We start from the raw sequence: 18,542 nt of genomic DNA on the forward strand, positions 1-18,542 counted from the left end.
TTGTGTAAAATTTCCAGCTAGTGCCACCTTGGCAAACCCTAGAAGTTTCGGAACATTAATTGTGAATTAGAAACAGTATTTTTGGTGAGGTTTTTTGTTGGATTTTTTTGTTGTTGTTTGTTTGGGTTTGTTTGATTGGTTGGTTGTTTGTTTTTATCCTTTCCAGAATGCACAGTGTTTCCTTCTAGAAAGTTGCTGGACAGGCTATGGAAGGGAAGATCCTACCTATAGATGCCACATGGGTCTGGGGTCTAGGGCTGTTTGAAAAATACAGCTGTAAATGTTCATGTGTGTTAAATCTGTGAGAAAGACATTGTCAAGAACTGGTTAATCCTTTGGACTCCGTTCTGCCTGAGAGGTTGTGGAAGCACATGAATAAAACATCACTGGAGGAAATGTGGACTCAGTTCTGCTGCTTGGTATGGGCTGTGTGGGGGGCTGTATAGCAGGGACCTGTTCAGTAAACTAAATAAATAATAACACTAGATTAATTATATAGTGTTTTCATAAGTAAAAACGTTCTGTTAATGTATCTTACCATTCTCTGAGTGCTCTTGAGGTGCATCTGCTGTGTCTGCCTGGTACTGGAGTCTCCTTGGGGCACTGTTAGGCTGCACACACATTTGTACGCAATTCCATGGAGCTAATTAGGTGTCTGTGGGCTTGTGCAAAACTGAGAAGATCTGCCATTAATATTTTAGCAATTTTTTTCTCCCCATGCAGTAATTAAGATATTTATGTTAATATATGTGATTACAAAATGATGTATATGTACTCTATGTATCATTTCAAGGTTATTTGGCCAGCATTTTGGAGCAATTTCACCCTAAACTTAAATAAACATACTAGTAGGATATATTTTGCTGCTGCAATCTTTGTGCAAGTATGTTTTACAGATGAAGTTCTTGATTCAAATGGATAATTTGAAAATCCAAGGTGGGGACAGGAGCATAAGGCAGGTGTCCTAGTTGTTTAACCAGAGCATGCAGTCCCCGACAGCTTCTCTGTTCTAGGCCAGGCCACCTCTCAGACAATTAGCCTGGGGTTCTGAAATGTCACTGTGTTTGGCAACTGTCTTTAATGACTTCATCCACTTAACATCTTTATAACAACAAATACCCATCCTGGTATTTTAATTAGACATAATGGACAATGCTCCTTTTTCTTTTCTGGTTTGAAATCCAGCCTGACAAATCTAAAAATAAAATTAGTATCTGAAACTGGGGAAATTCTGATTCTTTGTATTAAGATTTTTGAATGCCATAGAATAAAGGGCTTTTTTAATTAAAGAAAATGTGAAAAAGATAATTATCAAAAAGGACAACAATTCACTAAATCTTACTGAACCTACCTGCAAAGCTCTTGTGGTGTTTGCATGTTCCCTCTACCTGAAAACCTCTCAGCTTTAAAATTAAAATTTAGGAAAAGTGCCTTTTGCCAATAGAAATTGCCATCCAGGTACAGCCACCCACAGCTTTGTAACTATTTTCCCCCTCCAAGTATAGTTAATAGGTTGAACATTTCTTCTATTAAGAACACCCAGAGGGAAACAATGACAGGTGGAAAATGTCTGTTCATTATTGTCTCAAAGAACAGTCCCAAGGGAGACAAAGCAGCTTTTAGGGAGCAAAATGTCAGTTTTATAGATGAAGATTGTTATTTGAAACAACAGAGTTTGCCAGCAGTACAGTGGGTGTAAGTGCAGTGGTGTCCCAGGCAAGGCCACCCACTGGCAGAACTGCATCCAAACTGGGAAATTTCAGTAATTCAGTGGCATCAGTACATGTTGTGGCCAAGGTCTGAAAGTGTTGGACAGTGTCAGGTAGAATGGCCAAAGGTGTAAATGTCTTGAATGTGGTCATGCAGGATGGCCAAAGGTCTCAGTGTCTGGAAGACTGTTATGTAGAGCTGGTCTAACATGCCCAGCTGACTTTTTTCTGTCAAGGTGCCCAACAAGGGCTTTGATATCTGCTGTGTATAAATATATTGTGAAGCCAAATACCATGGGGTATAAGAGAAGACAGATGGGGATGTGGGTTCAATAAAACAGGAAAATAGTAAAAATCATAGAGACCTTACTGCTGACAATTACTCAGGTGTGAATTTCAGGAGAGGAGATGCCCAAGCAGCCTGTTGGTCCTTTTGAAATGTAGTCACAGCTTCCGATAACCTAATTGTCCTGCTTGGGTACTTGTTTTCTCAGCAAAAACAGGATATGGATTTCAAAAGACAGAGCTTGCCTTATGTCTCATCAGGACAGGACAGCCTTCCTCTGTCTTGAGCCACCACCAAGAGGCTTTCACAATCAGAATGTGGAGCAGAGCAGTGTGTGTGGACATGTTCTGGCACCGTTTCATCAGTCTGAATAGGTTTGCCTTGCCCATAAAAAAAAAAAGGGTTGAGGCAGTGATTAACACGTTGGGTTTTACTTCTGTGAATATTTATTTTCAAGTAACATGGAAGTATTGAAGGAATCCTGCAGCATCAGCTAGTTGCATTATTGCTGCAGGTCTGCTGCTGCTGACATTGAAACTGGTTTTACCTTATGGTCTTTTTCTTTAGAAATGCTCATTGTAACAAAGTCCCAGATGAACAGCTGGCCCTCCTCAATCAAAAAAGGAGGCACAATCTCAAGGAATTAGCCCAGTGCCTAAGTACATGCCTTAGAGAGTGGGGACTCTGCGCAAAGGACTTTTGGGGAGGGCTGCGAGATAGGGTAATAAGTAGAAGCAATTTGTACGTGTGCATTTCCTGAGAGTAAAATCTTGGAGTTATTATTTGAGCAGTTTCCTTATTCCTCTGCAAGTCTGGGAATAAACATTTATTAGGGAATTTTCTGCCAGTATCCCTTTGTATTCATTACTCTGGTTGGCAGAAGAACAGCCAGCCTCCGTTTACATCCTGACTCTTAAACATGTTGTTAGCTGTTACGTGCCTCTCTAAGTGAGGGATCAGAGGCTTAGCTGTAAATATGAGGAAGGCTCAGGATAAAGCTGCGTATACAGACTTAACCCGAGGTCACCGCTCAGTGAGAGCGGCTTTGCCGTGGGGTTTTGTTATTCATTCAGACCTTCTCCTGCCCTCTGCTGGCAGTTCCCTGTTAGGGGACAGGGATGCCCTTACACTATTCCCGGGATAGTTACCTGGGCCAGCTTGCTGCTTGCAGTCTGCTTTGCCAAACGGGATTTGAATTCCTATCATTAATGAAACTCCTTATCACAAGTAACTGCTGTGCCCACTGCATTTATAATGTTATCTGAATGTTATATGGAGATGCATAAAGTACGGTTGTTTTGGCCTTTGAAAATCATCTCAATGTACAAGCTATCACCCAGGGATCAGTTATTCTGTCCTTCAAACTGTATTTACTTTCTGAAGTAAAGTTTCTGATTTTTGGCAGGCATGCTGATTTGCAAAGTCAAGTACTTGAGTTAAGAAATGCCAGCATTGAGGATGCCTGTGCTATTTTAATGCTACTCTTGCCATCTGGTGTTTGATGCCTGTATGTATTAGAATGCAGTTTTCCTCCACTGTTTTTTTGGTGGGTTGTTGGTTTTTTTCATGTTGGTGTATTGCATATGTAATGAACAGTAATTCCATGTATTTGTAGTTTCACAAGGCATAGCCAATTGTGGCATGACATAGCCAAGTGTGGAATGCTGTTCTCCAAAAAGCCTTCAGGTATAGTTTTCCAGTTTCAGAAAAAAAATGCAAGAAGCGCTAATAACTTTGAACTTGGTTCAACTCTTATGCACTGAATGAATAAGCAAAGGGACCTAAAAGGAAAAAATGAAATATATTTGTAAGAACAAGCAAAATAAAGACTGTACAGACTGTTTCAATTTGGATACATTCTTGTTTCTTTAATATGTGACATTACAAATTTGATCATCTTATAGTATTTTCTGAATTAGGTTGAGATATTCAAATGCTTGAGAAAGCCAACCTGAAAAATCGTGCATCAACTTTGAATAGCAATGGGGTTGTGAGCTAGACTTTTAGATCCACTTTTACCAGTTGTTTGTGAAGCAATCAAATTAGAGATGAGTTAGCTGTGATTTTATTGATAGGCATAATGGGATGCATTTTTGCTGGCGGATTTCTGAGATAGTTACTGTAAGCCAGGAGAGTGAAGGAATCAATGCAGGATTTTGTGAACACAGTTCATGGACATGAGCTCTCTTGCTCTTCCTCTCCGTCCCTCCCTTTATCCCCATTCTAGTTTCTGTACTTAAGGTTCCACTTCTCCACCTCAGTTACATCCTTTGCCACAGAAGACCTTAACTCTGCTTGTTTCTTTCCCTTTCTCCAGCCTCCTTGTTCCCAAGCTCAGTCTTCCATGTTTGGGCTCTTAACTCATCAGAATTTCACATCCCTGTGCTGCTTCTAGCCTGAGTTGTAGGTTTAATGTTTGACTTTAAGATCAGTGAAAAACTTTCCATTGGAGCTGTAAAATACCTATGCTGATTCACCTTCTTGGCTACTTATTACAGGCCCCTTCAAAGCAGTTACAAACCTTTGCTGTGGTTGCTTTACTGAGCTGCCACCTCTTGTCTCCTTCTTCCTTGTCAAATCTGAAAATAAATGTCAGCCAAGTGAGCAAACAAGTGGACTAGTATACAAGTAGGATGAGTCTTTGGTAATAAACAAGTAAATATGTATTTGACCCACAAATTGAGTTGTAATTAACCAGCTGGGAGCTATAATCACATTTTTCCAGGGGCCTGGCTGCCTTCAGGTAGTTGCAGTCTGTGTGTGCTGAGGAGGATTAGAGATGCTCTTTGAAGGTGCTGTTTGGGGAAAAAGCAAGCTGTTATTGTAATGGGGGACAGCTGAGCCCCTGCCTTTGTCACCAGGGGCTACTGAGGCTGGCTTTCAGCCTTCCTACAGAACTGTGCATTTTAGAGAAAGGTACTTCCTATGCAAAATCCTTGCTCCCACAGTACAGGATGTCTTTGGAAAGGAACCTGCAAGTGTGACGTTTCAGGAAGGTAGTTGGGGTTACAGTCTGTGTACGTTTTCCATTCATATTTATCTGATAAAATTAACAAGTGCAGTTCTCAGAACAAAAGGAAAGGGACTTAATTAGAATTCAGTAACTCAGTAGGGAGCCCAGATAATGACTGCAAATGATGTAAACTGTGCTGTGAGACACCATGCCTGTTTGCACTGCAGCACTGCTTAGACCTCAGGAGATCCTGAGCAGGGAGGGAAGGGAGGGCACTGGAGGCCCTGTCAGCTGTTTTAAGAGGATGCCATCCCCTGGATGGTCTGTCAAGACACTCATCGGTGGCCTTATGCCTGCTGTTGCATAAGGTCCATCTTAGGTCCCTTTGATGCTTGTTCCAGGGCATGCAGGCAGGTGACCCTGAGGCACTGGTGTGTCACACTCTGCCTTCCTGCCTCCTTAAATTGGGCTTTTCAGCTGCTTATGCTGTGCAAAGAGCTGGGGTGTCTGGATCTAGGTACAAAACATCCTTAGGCAACCTCGTCCCAAATAAGTATCTTACTTTTAGATACCAACTCCAGGAGGAAACAAAGTGTTTCCTGCCTAGGAAAGAGGGCACTATGGCTGCTGCTTCTGTAGCCTCATCCAGCAGTAATTGCTGGTTGTTGAACTGCTGAGCAAGCAAGGAAAATGGGGGGCTGTGGTCAGCCATAAATATAAAGACTGGGACTCCATGTAGCTGCTTACTGCTTTTCTGAGCTACCTTTTTCTATCTAGCCAAAACATTTAAAATGAGCTTATTAGCAAAGATAAATGCATGTTAATTGCATCCTTACCATTTTTCCCAAGGAAGTTTCAGGTTTTGAAACAAACACTAACAGCATGCTTGTTTGCTCTGAGAAGAGGAGTCAGGCATTTGCACTGAGGAGCCGTGCTTGGAGTTCAGCAGTAGGTGGGAGGCTGTGCTCAAGAGGTGCCCGAATCCCAGCTCGTTAACCCACCCGCACACAAGAGCAAAATTGGTTTTGTTATTGGAGTTGTTAAATGACTTAGTTATGATTTCTTTTTGATGGATTCTTTTAATTTCTTTTGGATCCTTCTTTAGTTTTGCTTAACAGCTTTTTAAGGCTTTTTTTTTCCCTCCCTCTGTCTTCAGCTATTGATGGATTTCTAAAAACTGATGAAAGACAAAGACTGGCAAAGGAAAGAAGAGAAGAGAGGGAGAAATACCTTGGTAAGTTGGCAGGAGGTGTATCTATTATTTATAAACACATTTTAATAGGCTTAAGTAACTAACATAGCATTTTTTGTGTTCTGATTTTTAAATCTTGTTGTTCAGTCTGTTCCTGGTCTTGACCACTTCTTTTAACTTAAATTATAAAAAATAATCTTTTTGCATTTCCAGTCAAATATTTTGTGTTTTATACTTACAAGTTAACTTTCTTCTTTGATTTGTGTGCCTATGAATATAGGTTTATGTTCAAGTACTGCTGTTATGATTCTATTTTGTAAAAATCCCAAATAAGCCTTGAAGAATACTCAGAATAATATGTAGGAAGATTTGATCAAGCAACGTCAATTTTAATCTCTTTGATTTTAGCCATATTGAAATATATAATAGAGTTTTTAAGTGCAGCATTAAAGTGTGTACTTTTCTGTAAGTTTTAAAATGGTTAATCTTTCAGGAGAATGATAAAAAACATTCTTCAAATCCTGAATAGCATAAGCAATGATTTCAGATTTTGTTTAAAACAATCAATTTTTTTTGGTCTATTAATATGACCAGGGAAATGTTGAGAGAATTTAAAATACATATGTAAAAAGTATAAATACATATTTAAGGGGAGTGGGTGTACACACAATTAAAATATACATATATTTGTGTGTGTGTGTGTATACATATATATATCTATGTATACACACACACATAAATGAAATTTTCTGTTCAACATTGATTTGGACTTCCTATATCTCTCTGTGTATACAAAAAAGTGTTAAACATTTAACTTCACTTTTCCTCATTGTAATGACAAGAAAGATCAGTGTTTTAGGATTTTTGTAAAATTTAAGGTAAGTATATATTTTGAGGAAATGTCAACTAAACAAGTATGGGCACCTGTCAAAAGAATCATAGGAAAAGACTGTTTTTCTTGCAACAAATAAACAAACTGTTGACCATTTCTTTGGAAAGTTTGGGGCTTGAGACAGTGACTTGAGATTTTTCATTACCATGGGCTTGGTCAGCACGATTCCTTTTGGTAGTTCTGGTGGAAATCTGCTGCTCTTTAGTACTTAACTTTGCCCAAGCTTCTCTCTATCTGGGCCTTACTTCTCTTCCAGCTATGCTCAGTGTAGGCTATTCTCTTCTTTCCTCCTGATTATCCCTTCTTTACTGGTTCCTAAGAAAGCGATATGATGATTAGATTGGAAAGGACTTGGAGTAGAAGAGATAAAAAGGGAACTGAAACCTGGAGATTTTGGGAGTGGTTGGCCCCAGGAATTTGGAAGGTGTTGTCTGCAATTTTCTCCCAGACATCATATACTGGAAGCATAATTCTTAAGATATTTCTGTAATGGGGAGCTTTGGGTTTTGGTCACAGTTTGATTGTGAGAATTTGCTTTTAGAAGTTCAGAAAAAAGCAGCATGTTCCTCCAAGGGTCAGATCTTTAAGCAGTCAGCAGGTACTGTATAGCAATATGAAGTAACTTTTTCACCTGAGCCAAAACTCATTAATCAGTGCTTTAGCATCCCTAAATTAAGCAACAAGAATTGTATGTGTGTCCATGATGACAAAATTGTTTACTTCTCTGTCCAGAATCAGTCCCAAGTTTCACCTCCTTACTCAGAAGGTAATCTTAGCACAATCTCTGGACACCTCACTTTATTTTTTATTTTTGTGAACTCCAGCATGCTTTGTCACCTGCTCTACCTGATGTGGCTAGCAGTTGGAACAATTTATGCCTGGTCACTTGTTATCCACTGTCTCTGAGGTAACTTTTTCTGTTGACAAGTCTGAACTTCATGCATTCAATCCAGGTTCACTGCATCACTGACACTCCCCTCATACTGCCCTGTCTTGAGTGGGGAGGATGAGTGGATTTTCATAGGACAGAAGGGGAAGACAACATCAGCTGTATTTCTGACAAGAATAAGCTAGAAGGTGTTCTGGAAAGTAGGCTGGATTTGAGGAAGAAGTATTGTAGAAGGATTCTGTATTCAAGGGAAAAAAATTGAATGTTGGAAAAGGATCTGGGTGTTGGGAAGACTGGCTTTCACCCAAGGGAGTGAGGGTGGAGTGGGGCTAAGAGGGACAGAAAGTCACAGCTGTGGTTAAAGAGCTTGCAGGAACTGAGGGGAAAAGGCTGATCTGAGAAGAAGCATTTGGAATGTCTGGACAAGAGCCTAGGAACAATGGGAGAGTTAGAAGGGTGATGTGCTGCAAAAGGAAACAGGAACTGAAGAAACACAGGCATAAGTGAGCAGGAAGAAGGACTAGCTCTCGTATAAACAGTGTTAATTCTGGCTTTCCCTGACTTTCAAGTTCTTAGCCTAGCAATATTCCTTCTTTGATATTGGCTGTATGTGTGCTGGTATGTGACACTACAGGCTTGTGTGTGTATAGGCATGCTTACAGACCTCCTCTTTCCTGCCTTTTTATGGAATACACCTGCATGGGAAATGGATTTTTCCTCTCAATTTGCCACGTTAACTCCTGCTACTTGTTTTATGTACACCTGAAGCAGCAGTCCAGTATGTACTGTTGCAATCTGAGTTTCTGAAACATCAGGGTAATGTCCCATGAGAATTATTGCTCCAGTTGGAATAAACAGCTGGGCAAAACCTCAGTAACCAAATAATTTTTTTTTCATATGAGAAGGCAGAAATGGGTGAAGACGTAGAACCAAATAATGAGCTGAAAGATGTATTTTCAAAACTTCATAGAAAACATAGCATATGTTGTTTACATGTGTCTATTTTAAAGGCAGCTCTGTAACAAGAAGCACAGTTTTAAAGAAGTCCCAAGGGCTTTTACTTCACATATACAGCTGATTTCCTTCAAAGATTACTAGGAGTAGTATGTCTGAAAAAATAATTTGGCTTTAAGCTTCAGAGGGACTTGAAACATTAAAAAAATTGCTAAACTGCTCTGCATACCGTTTTTTACATAGATAAGGGGTACAAACTGGCAGCTTGTGTACAAGGGCTTCCCTATTTATGTATTGAACAAATTGCTTAGATTTACTAATCATTTCAGCACTTCTGTGCACTATACTTTCAATCTCAATCAACTAAAACCCTGTGTACTTGCATTTGTTGTTTACACTATTGTTTCATATTACCAAATAATTTTAAAAGAGAAAAGAATTTGCATGATGTGAAATGCACCTTTTTCTCTGCACAAGCTGCTAGGGAGCAGCAGATACTGGAGAAGGAGAGAAGAGCAAAACTTCAGTATGAAAAGCAAATGGAGGAGCGATGGAGAAGACTGGAGGAGCAGAGGCAGAGAGAGGAGCAGAAGAGAGCAGCTGTTGAAGAGAAGCGGAGACAAAAGCTTAAAGAGGAGGAGGTGAGGTCCCCTGGGAGATGTATGGCAGCACTGAACATGGCTGAATATTGACATGCATTAAGCGATGGGGGTGGGAGCAGGACTGGAGACATGTGAGCAATTACTGCAGGAGCTGCAAAGCACATCCCCACAGCTGTAAGGAGTCTACCACTGTACATCAAAAACACTTTCCAAAACAATTTTTTAAAATTTTTGTCTGATCTCCTGGAATAGTCATCTACTGTTGCTAACATATCTGGGACTCTGATTGTCAAATATAAAGCACCACCCTTCTGGAAGGAAGTCTTTAAAGATGAGTGTTTCCAAAAAGGGAAAGATTCTTCTTACTGTTATGTTTACTGTCCATGAAAAAGAAATAATGTGTTGTTCCATTTTTCCTCAGTGACAGAAACTCAGAAATTTGTACTTAAAGCAGTGAAGAATCTAGGCTGCTTTCAAATTCTAACATAAAACAGAATCACATATTTTTAAGCATCTTCATTCCCTTTCTCTCTTCTAGGCTCCCTGCTGAGATCATTTAAGGTTCTTTTTTTGCTCTAGTGAGTCCAATTTCTGGTACAGCTCTCTGAATGCAGGGTGTGTGTGTATATGTCTACATGACATTATGTGGAGAACACTAGCACTACTACCCGCAACTGATAAAGAATTAATGATTTTTGGAAAAGGGAGCAGTGGTTTAAAAAAAAAAAAAAAAAGAAAATATTTCCTCAATTCCTAGATAAAAAAAGCTTTAGAAATCCACAGTTCTTAACCTCCATTTTTCTGCCCCCTGTCCTTTCATCAAAATAACTTTGCAAAACAGGTAAAACACTTCTGCATGATTTCACAGTAACATACAGCTATTCATTGAATTTTTATTTGATTTTTCACTTTACTTGAAGAGAAGATTTTATCCTGTCATTTGTTGTTCAACTTTAACATACTCATTGTGGCTTCTGTGTGATGGCAGAGAACTTATTTAAGAATATTTTGTTATGTGTTTTGTTTCAAAGTCTTTTAAAGAAAATGGGAAAAAGCTGAAACAAAGGGTAGGAGGTCTCTCTTGTGGTAACAGCATTGAAGTCATGTGCTCCTTCCCCAGCATTTCCTGCTGCAATAACCTTCTGCAGCTAAGCAAAATCAATTCCCTTTGTGAGGGTTGTAAGGGGAAGGGGCAAGTACAAAAACATCCAAAACCCTGTCCTCAAAATTTTCAGCAGAGCAGGACAGAAAGGCAGAGAGGTGTAGGAAGACCGAGTGTCCATCAGCTTTCTCTGCATTCATGGTTTGCTTTTGCTGAAGAAATAAGAGCAGAGTTGTTGTGTGTGAGAGGCAGTGACAGGTCAGACCCAAGGCGTCTGTTTAGTGGGGGCTGACCCCATCTCCTGTAGTGGCCTCCCCTGCCTCCCCAGAGATGGGCATAAGAGGCTGAGCACACTGTGATGCTTTTCCCAAGCACCAGTGAGCCTGATCCAGCTCCCCAAGACACTGCACGTGTGAGGGCAGGCTTCTGTAATGGCGAGGGAGAGGCTCATTCCCAGTGTTCAATCATAATGTGAGTACCACTCCTAGCTCTACTCACCAGGCTGGTCCTTTATGCTTAAAGTGTCCAAAGTCTTTTTTGGAAGCTAAAGTAGGCCTGGGTCTGGATTCTTTCTCTTTCCTTCCCACCGTTCTCCTCCCCCAGGCTGAGGAGCCTGAGAGAAGGCTATGTGGGCAGGAGGACAGGAGAGGATGCTTGCTTGCTAGACTGTCGAAGGAAAGTCCAGGAGCCTCTGAAAGAGAAGAGGGTGCACAGGGGAATAATCTATAGAACAGGGGAGGGTGAGAGAAGAAGGAAAGTTGGAATGGGAGGCATCATCACCTCCTAGCTTCCCTTCACAGTTTCTTGTCCCTTATTTCTCAAATTCTGTTTGAGTTCTACTAAAGGATCTCCCAGTTTATTCCCACCTTCCCCAGCCCTTGCTCATGTGCTGGACCCCCCAAACTTGAAACATTATTTTTTCCTTGTCACATCTGTGTTATACTTTACACAGAAAAAAGGAAAGAACTTATTTGTGAGAAAACAAGTAATTTGGCTAAGTTTTGATGGGTGGGTTTTTGTTTGTTTTTAATTCAGACAGTACAAGTGCTCATTCTACTGCTCAGGCTGATGAAAACTTGCATGAGTAATTGGATTTTGGAAAGTAATGTATATTTTAGATGTTAGCAGTAGATGGCTCTCTGTTATGATTTTATTCATTCTTAGTTTACCCTACATCCTGTGCTTGTGCATTATAAGGTTTCTTGCACAAACTCACTATGTCTTGAGAGCAGACATTGTTTCCTCTATCTGTAGCTGTTAGAGTTCCCAAATGAGATCGCATCCATAGTCTGATATGTTTTCAATAAAGTGCTTCACCTATAACATAGACTGGAAGGGTTTTCTGCATTGTTTGCTGATGAAGGAAAGCTTTGTCTTGTGGTTTAGTTTTCATCATGGAACAAATTATTAATGTATGAGTTGTTTCTGCTATACTTGCTTATGTCTTACTATTTTCTTTGGCTTTTTAGTTTTGTGCCAACTTAAAATGTTTTTTAATAACTATCCTTTCTTTGTGTAAAGCAGCCTTCATATTGTTCTTTATCTAACCTATATCTGCAGAGGTTTTGTGAGTTTGAATAATTATATTCTATAGTGCTCTAATGAAAGGCTTTTTGCAAATGAAAATGAATTATCCTCTCCAAATAATGTAACTGAAGATTTCAACCGCAGATTGTAGGCATCATGGGCTTTCGAATGTCATTTTATTTCTTTAATCTATTTCAGCATGAATTTTATTCTTGAAACAATATTTTGATAGTAGGTGGTATAAGTGTATTCTGTGGTTTGCAAACTATTGAATATTGCTTACTCCAAGCATTGTTAAAAACCCCTAAACAAGACAGCAAACAGAATTAATTGAAACATGACTGCTTTAAGCTTATCTTTTTTGATTAATGAATAACAATATTCATTAGAAATGGAGGGAAAAAGGTTCTTGGTAAGAGTATGCTTTAATGAGAAAGAAATGGGAGGGTGATTTTCCTTGGTAAAAAATGTGGTTAGAAAGATAGACTGGGGCAAGCTGCATAGTAGAAGAAAGTGGTGAAAAGAGACACACTGCAGAGAGGAACTGATGATGAAATATGTGAGGTTTCGAAAGGCTAACAAAAGGGACTCAAACAGGATTAAGTTGGAGAGGTGGGGAGATAAAAGTTAAAAAAGCACAAACTTGTAAGCAAAGCCTGCACACACAGGATTTAAATGTGAAACTTGTATCATCAAGTAGTAAGAGCAGAAAGAAATTCTGTAACAAACTAAAGCAGTGAGGACTGGCTTCAGATTCCAGAGTGGAAACAGATTGTTTCTTTTTCACAGGCAGGGTGTGTGTAAGAAGGGAATGGGGCGCTCAGGGCTGTGGGGGGTTTCTGTGCTCTTATAGAAGAGTCTGCGCTTGAGCCTTGTGATGCTCCCTTCATTTGCTCTGTAGGGAGAAGGAAGGAGGCAGAGCTCTCATTTTCATGCCTGCCTGGACACTGATGGCACTGAGTAGACAGAGGAGGGGGGGGAAGGGGGGCAGGGGAGCAGCTGCCTGTTCTCAGTGGTCTTTGAATGATGTTACCTGATAGACCGTGAGCTCACAACACGACTGAAAGATTGTCTTCCTGCACACAGCAGCAGATTTGGCCAAAAGGTAACAGGGACAGGAGAGCTGGGAATGATAGAGGGTGCTAGAAGTTCCTTTTTTTTACACTTTGTATAGAGGGTAACAGAAATAGAGTGAGTGATTTGTAATAAAATTAGAAGAGCTTAAAGATTAGAAAAGGTAGTGGCTTGCTGTTGATACTGATGGATAACTGGTAGCAGTTGGGTGAGGTGGAAAAAATGAGCTCAGAAATAAATTACTACCAGTCATGGTAGTAGAAGAGATTCTTCAAAGATGTGGAAGAGGCAGAAGTATATTGTAGATAACCAGAAGTAGATGAGGTGACATCTGGCAATGTAGAAAGTCAGTGACCAGGGTCAGAAGCCCAGGAAGGTAAGACAAAGTTTGCAGGTACATGTAGAAAAGGATGGAGCTCACTGGAGGTGCCTGATGTTAGAGTCTGATGTGCTTAAGGAGCTCCATCAGAGACAACTGGCTCACCACCAGTACAGACCCTGAAGGAAACACTCTTAAACAAAGACTGAAATTTTTTTGTTAAAATAGCTCAGGAAAGCCAGACCAAAGGCATTAATCAGTGAGAGAAAGTAATCCACACAATTTATCTGAGCTGCTAAAAGCTATTGGAGATAGAGCAGGGGATTGATAAAAATCAAAATGGGTATGATGTAATTACAGGAGCCTGCAGGATCCGGTTTGAAGTGGATAAGAGTAGGAGTTTTATAGTAGACCAAAAGGACATAGCAAAGGTAATAAGGAATAGTACCAAAAATACTAATAGGATCAAAGGGCTAAAACTAGCTGGAGCAGGAGCTGGAGGCAGCAAGAGTAGACTTATCTTTCACAGTAGGGGTTGGGCTGCTGAAATGTGAGGGTGAGGAGGTTGCCAGATGCGAATGAGGTACTGGGAGGAGGAGAGGAAGAGGCTGTTAGATGCTGGAATTGTGGGTGGGGAAGAACCACATTTTATCTGCTTGAAAGGAGGAAAAGAAAAAGTGCAGGGATCATTGCCACAACAATAAATCACTGAGAAACTAGCAGAGGGAGGAGGTGGGAATGAAACTCAGTGAAGGTTTTTGAGAGTCAAGAGGTGATGGAGAGGGAATAAAGTGACCATACTTAGCTGTAAGTTAAAGATAGAGCAAGATTTGGGGAGAGAAAAAATTAATTTTATTTTTCCCCCTCTGAAAATCCTAACTCATGGAGAAGAACATGGGGGTGGGCAGGGGGAAAAAAGTAAATCTTGGGAGCACTATGAGGTAGGCATGCACTAAAATAAATACGCAGAGAAGAAAAAAATCAGAAGGTGTTAAATGCCTAGACTTAAGGAACATAAAAGAAGAAAGGAGGGAGTTTTTGTAAAAATAAATAAATAAGTAGGGCATCCTGCTAAGTAACCTACTTTGGGTTTGAAGTGATCATTTATCTGAGTGACTAGGTGGAGCCACTGGCATTGCAGCAATTTAACTGTGCTCAGAAAGGGATGGGAAAAAATTCTGATGCCTGCATAGACAAGAAGGAGTTAATGCTTGGTGAGCATTATTCTTATACAAATTAAGTCCAGAGCACAGCAGCAGCCTCACCAGCAGGAGCAGATGCTAGGCAGTGATGCAACCTGTGTTATTTACTTAGGCCTCTGTAGTGACCTCAGTGGCTTGCAGACAAAGGATACACATATCTGGAGGTAGGTAGCATGCTGATCCCTTCTTTATTCAGTTCTTTTTCTTTTATTGTGAGCAAGCTCCTGTAAGCATCCTGTGTGGAGCAACAGGGGGACTGTGCATTTTTAGCGTGGTTTCAGCAGGCAGGAGAAGGAAGCCCCCAAAGAACTGACTGGGATTTGTGTCTGATTGGGGTTTGTACCAAAATTACCAGGAACGTTTAGAAGCCATGATGCGCCGGTCCCTCGAACGCAGCCAGCAGCTGGAACAGAAGCAGAAGCGATGGTCGTGGGGAGGAGCACTGGCTGCAGGCTCAGGAGGCAGAGATGGTAAGTGAAACAGGCTGCCTGCATTGCAGATCTGGAAGTGCAAAATGCATGAGATTGTGGAGATAGTAAGTATGATGGGTTTAGAGTCAGGGTGGTACCGCTGCCTTGGGGCGTGAATAAGTGCTTTGTAATTGCTTGCCGGGCTTCCTCTCCCTAATACCTTCTGTGGAGACAGGTTCCTCCTAACTTTAGGAATGCAGATAATTTTAATAGAGTAACCAGAAACAGTTTGGAGGATGCTAAATACTAAAATTAAAATTGATGCACTGTCTCCCTTAATAGCTTCTTCCACATTGTCTTCCCATGCACACAGTTAGCAAATTTAATATTCACCAAAGGACTGAGTGCTGTCTAAGGCTTGCAAAAGATGTTCTGTTTTTGTTTAGTACTTCTAAAAACCTGATGGGAATTTCTAGATGACTATGCAGCATGTGCAGTTTAAAATAGTTTGGGTTTTTTCCCCACGTACATTCTGTTACTGCTGTTTTTGCTTTGGCTTCAGAGGAAATTATTTTTATTACATAATGAGTCATGTGCTGCTTTTATATTTCAGAAAGGTGTATGTTTTCTCTTTTAAATCATGTAATATATTTGAATTTGTCAGGTTTGAATAAACTGATGTTATAGGGAAAAACATACATGTTTGGGTGTTGATGAAATATAACAATTATTCTCTTTTAAACAGTGTGTAAGTATACTTAACTTTAAAAAGACAAACTGTTTCATATCATAGTTTTCATGATATGTCATTAAAAAGCCAGGAAATTATAATAATGAAAGAAGTCTCTTATACTTTGAGAAAGAAACCAATTTCCTTTGTGATACAGTTTGTGCTTAATTCCAGCTCCCCCAACTTATTCAGTAATTTCTTTCACCTCTTTTTGCTCTGATTTCTCTGCTGTGTAGGTGAATCAGAAAATACCCCACCCCCTGTTCTAGGTTTAGCTGCCAACACCCTTCCTCCAGACCCTGTGACCTCTACTGCTCCTGCTGATTCCTTCAATGGTATTTCAGAGAATCACAGTACCATCATGTCTCGTTTATAAGTGTTCTAATCACTGTAATCCATCCACTGATCTTGTTCTTCTTAACCACTGTTTTCTTATCATTTCAGTCTGCTACTCTGCAGCATTACCCTTAGTGATGTAGACCAGTGTCTTTTAATTTCCTTTTAATTTTGCCATGGTGGAGCAGTGCATGCCTCACATTCCAGCACAGTAGAGGCATTTCATGGTTTTCTCAGTAACTGTAGACTTCTACTGCTCAGATTCTCATTTTTTTGAATTCTGAGGGTGCTCTGTGTGTGTGTGTAATTACATGTATATTTTACAGTTCTAATGGATGTGCACAGGTGCTGTTGGGAAAAATTTCAGTTGCACAGTAAGAAAATGTGTTATGAAGACCATGTTTCAAAACAGCCCTCTTTTTCCATCTCAAGGGCCTTTTTCTGCAATATTTTGAAAACAAGCAAATTAAATTTGGTACAAACAGCCATGTTATGTTTTCAGCTTCCTAGAATGAATTTTGACCAACTCAAGTGGTTGACTTCGTTTAAGCAATCATGTTTTCTATTGGTCAGGTTTAGTTTGTTTTTTGCTTTTGTTGTTGTTGTTTTTGGGTTTTTTGGGGTTTTTTTTAGTGGGGTTTTTTTTTTAATTATTATTCCCATAAAAGGGCTCTGAAGTATAGTTCTCCAAAATAACTAATGGACTGCATATAGGATTTCTAATTGAAAATGTGATTTGATTTGATTGCAAATGTACTTGGTAGTTTGAAAAGAAAACACAGCCTGTGCTTTTGAGAAGTAGGTTTGTTCTCTCCCTCAAAGGAGGAATTAAGTTTGGCTATTACTCCTGCAGAATTCACAGTAAATATTGTTCTGCCTATGATCTTACAGAACTAATATTTCTGTGCAAACAGATTCAATTTTTTTACTGATTGTTGTTCATGTGCAAAGATATTTGCCTGTGCAACTGATGTTTTGCAGTATACCAGCATTATATCTGCTTTTTTAAAAAAGGAAATGTAGTGAATTGCATTGTTTACTGTAGTAGGTGGAGCCAAATCTTGGAAACCCCACTAAGATAATGATTTGATGGACATAATAGGGAATGCAGTAACTTAAAAGATGCAGAATTAGGGTCACATACATGTCTCTAGCTGAAAATAGTTTTGATTTTGAAAGAAATAAAATTCAAATGTAGAGGACAAAGCATCTCTGCTTTTAGCTTCTGAGTATCGTACAGTGATCATGAGGTAGTAATACTTGAATAAGATTTCTCTTTCATTCAGTTGACTAAATCCCAAGGTAGGAAATGGATATTATGCTCAAATAGTATTTCAGGAGAAAAATACCAAAAAACCTGTCTCTTTTTTGTTGTTTTGGTTTTTTTTTAGTTCTTCTCAAGCACAGAAAGATAAAGCCAAATGGCTGATGCCAGTTCAGTCATTAAACCAGTGAGGTCTCATGTAGATGCAGAAATGTTGGTTATGTCATTTTCTTATTAGAGTAATATATGATGTGAACCTCAGCTCTTCCAGACTGAAGGTAGAGGGGAGGGGGAGTGAAGATGAGTTCAGAGTTGCCAGGTATGCAGTTTGTTTTCTTTGGGTAACTTTATGCTTGTGCTGATATATAATTATTTATCAGCATCAGTATAAAAAATAGGCTTTTGTTAGACTGGAATGTTAAATTCACAAGCAGAAAAGTTGCATGCCAAAGCATGTGTCTTAGGGTGCTGGTCCTCAGCAATCAGACAGAGCTCATCTCATGTGCCTGCTGCTCTCTGTGAAGAGACCTGCGGCCACAATCTCATGCCAATTCAGTGCTATGATCAGTGCAAGGGCCAGGAGTACAGATGCAAGGTTAATTTTTGGAGTTTATCAACACTGTGGTGTGAATACAAATATCTTCAATGCGTTTCTCTGCAGCGTGTGACAAACTTTCAGCTTCTACAATGAACCTGCCAAAGCAAATGGAGTCGCCGATCAGTAAACGCCTCTCGTCCTCCACAGCGGCCATAACGCATTCCCCTGACAGAGGCAAGTGAACCTGCTGGTCTCCTGCCAGCATAAACTCCCCTTCTGCTTAAAGCACTTCTGGTCCACAGAGCTTTGGGGTTTGCTTATGTCTGTTATTCAAAGGAACTCAAACATGTGAGAGATTCTGTATTAATAACATGGTTCTGCAGCCTGTCCCCAGGCTGTGCTGCGCTGCTGGAGATCATAGTCCAGCACAAATGCCATGGGCTTTTTCCTGATTCTTTTCCAAATTTGATACTCCAGCAAACCAGGTTGTAAGTACAGGCTGTGACTGCGGTAATTTCCTATAACTGTACTGCTTGTGACCTTCTATCAAAATAAGGAAAAAC

The 18,542-nt window shown here is 40.0% G+C and overlaps 1 protein-coding gene across 1 annotated transcript in view; it reads left to right on the forward strand.

Moving 5' to 3' along the window:
* MAP7D2 (MAP7 domain containing 2) overlaps positions 1 to 18,542 on the forward strand; it is an 80,633-nt gene that overhangs the window by 39,015 nt on the left and 23,076 nt on the right. The window contains exons 2-6 of the mRNA XM_084200868.1: positions 6,105 to 6,182; positions 9,353 to 9,516; positions 15,057 to 15,171; positions 16,078 to 16,176; positions 18,103 to 18,213. Of these exons, the coding sequence (XP_084056994.1) occupies positions 6,105 to 6,182; positions 9,353 to 9,516; positions 15,057 to 15,171; positions 16,078 to 16,176; positions 18,103 to 18,213 (567 nt within the window). The remainder of the gene's footprint in view (positions 1 to 6,104; positions 6,183 to 9,352; positions 9,517 to 15,056; positions 15,172 to 16,077; positions 16,177 to 18,102; positions 18,214 to 18,542) is intronic.

This window comes from Fringilla coelebs (assembly GCF_963513975.1).
Source record: "Fringilla coelebs genome assembly, chromosome: 2".
Lineage (NCBI taxonomy): Eukaryota > Metazoa > Chordata > Aves > Passeriformes > Fringillidae > Fringilla > Fringilla coelebs.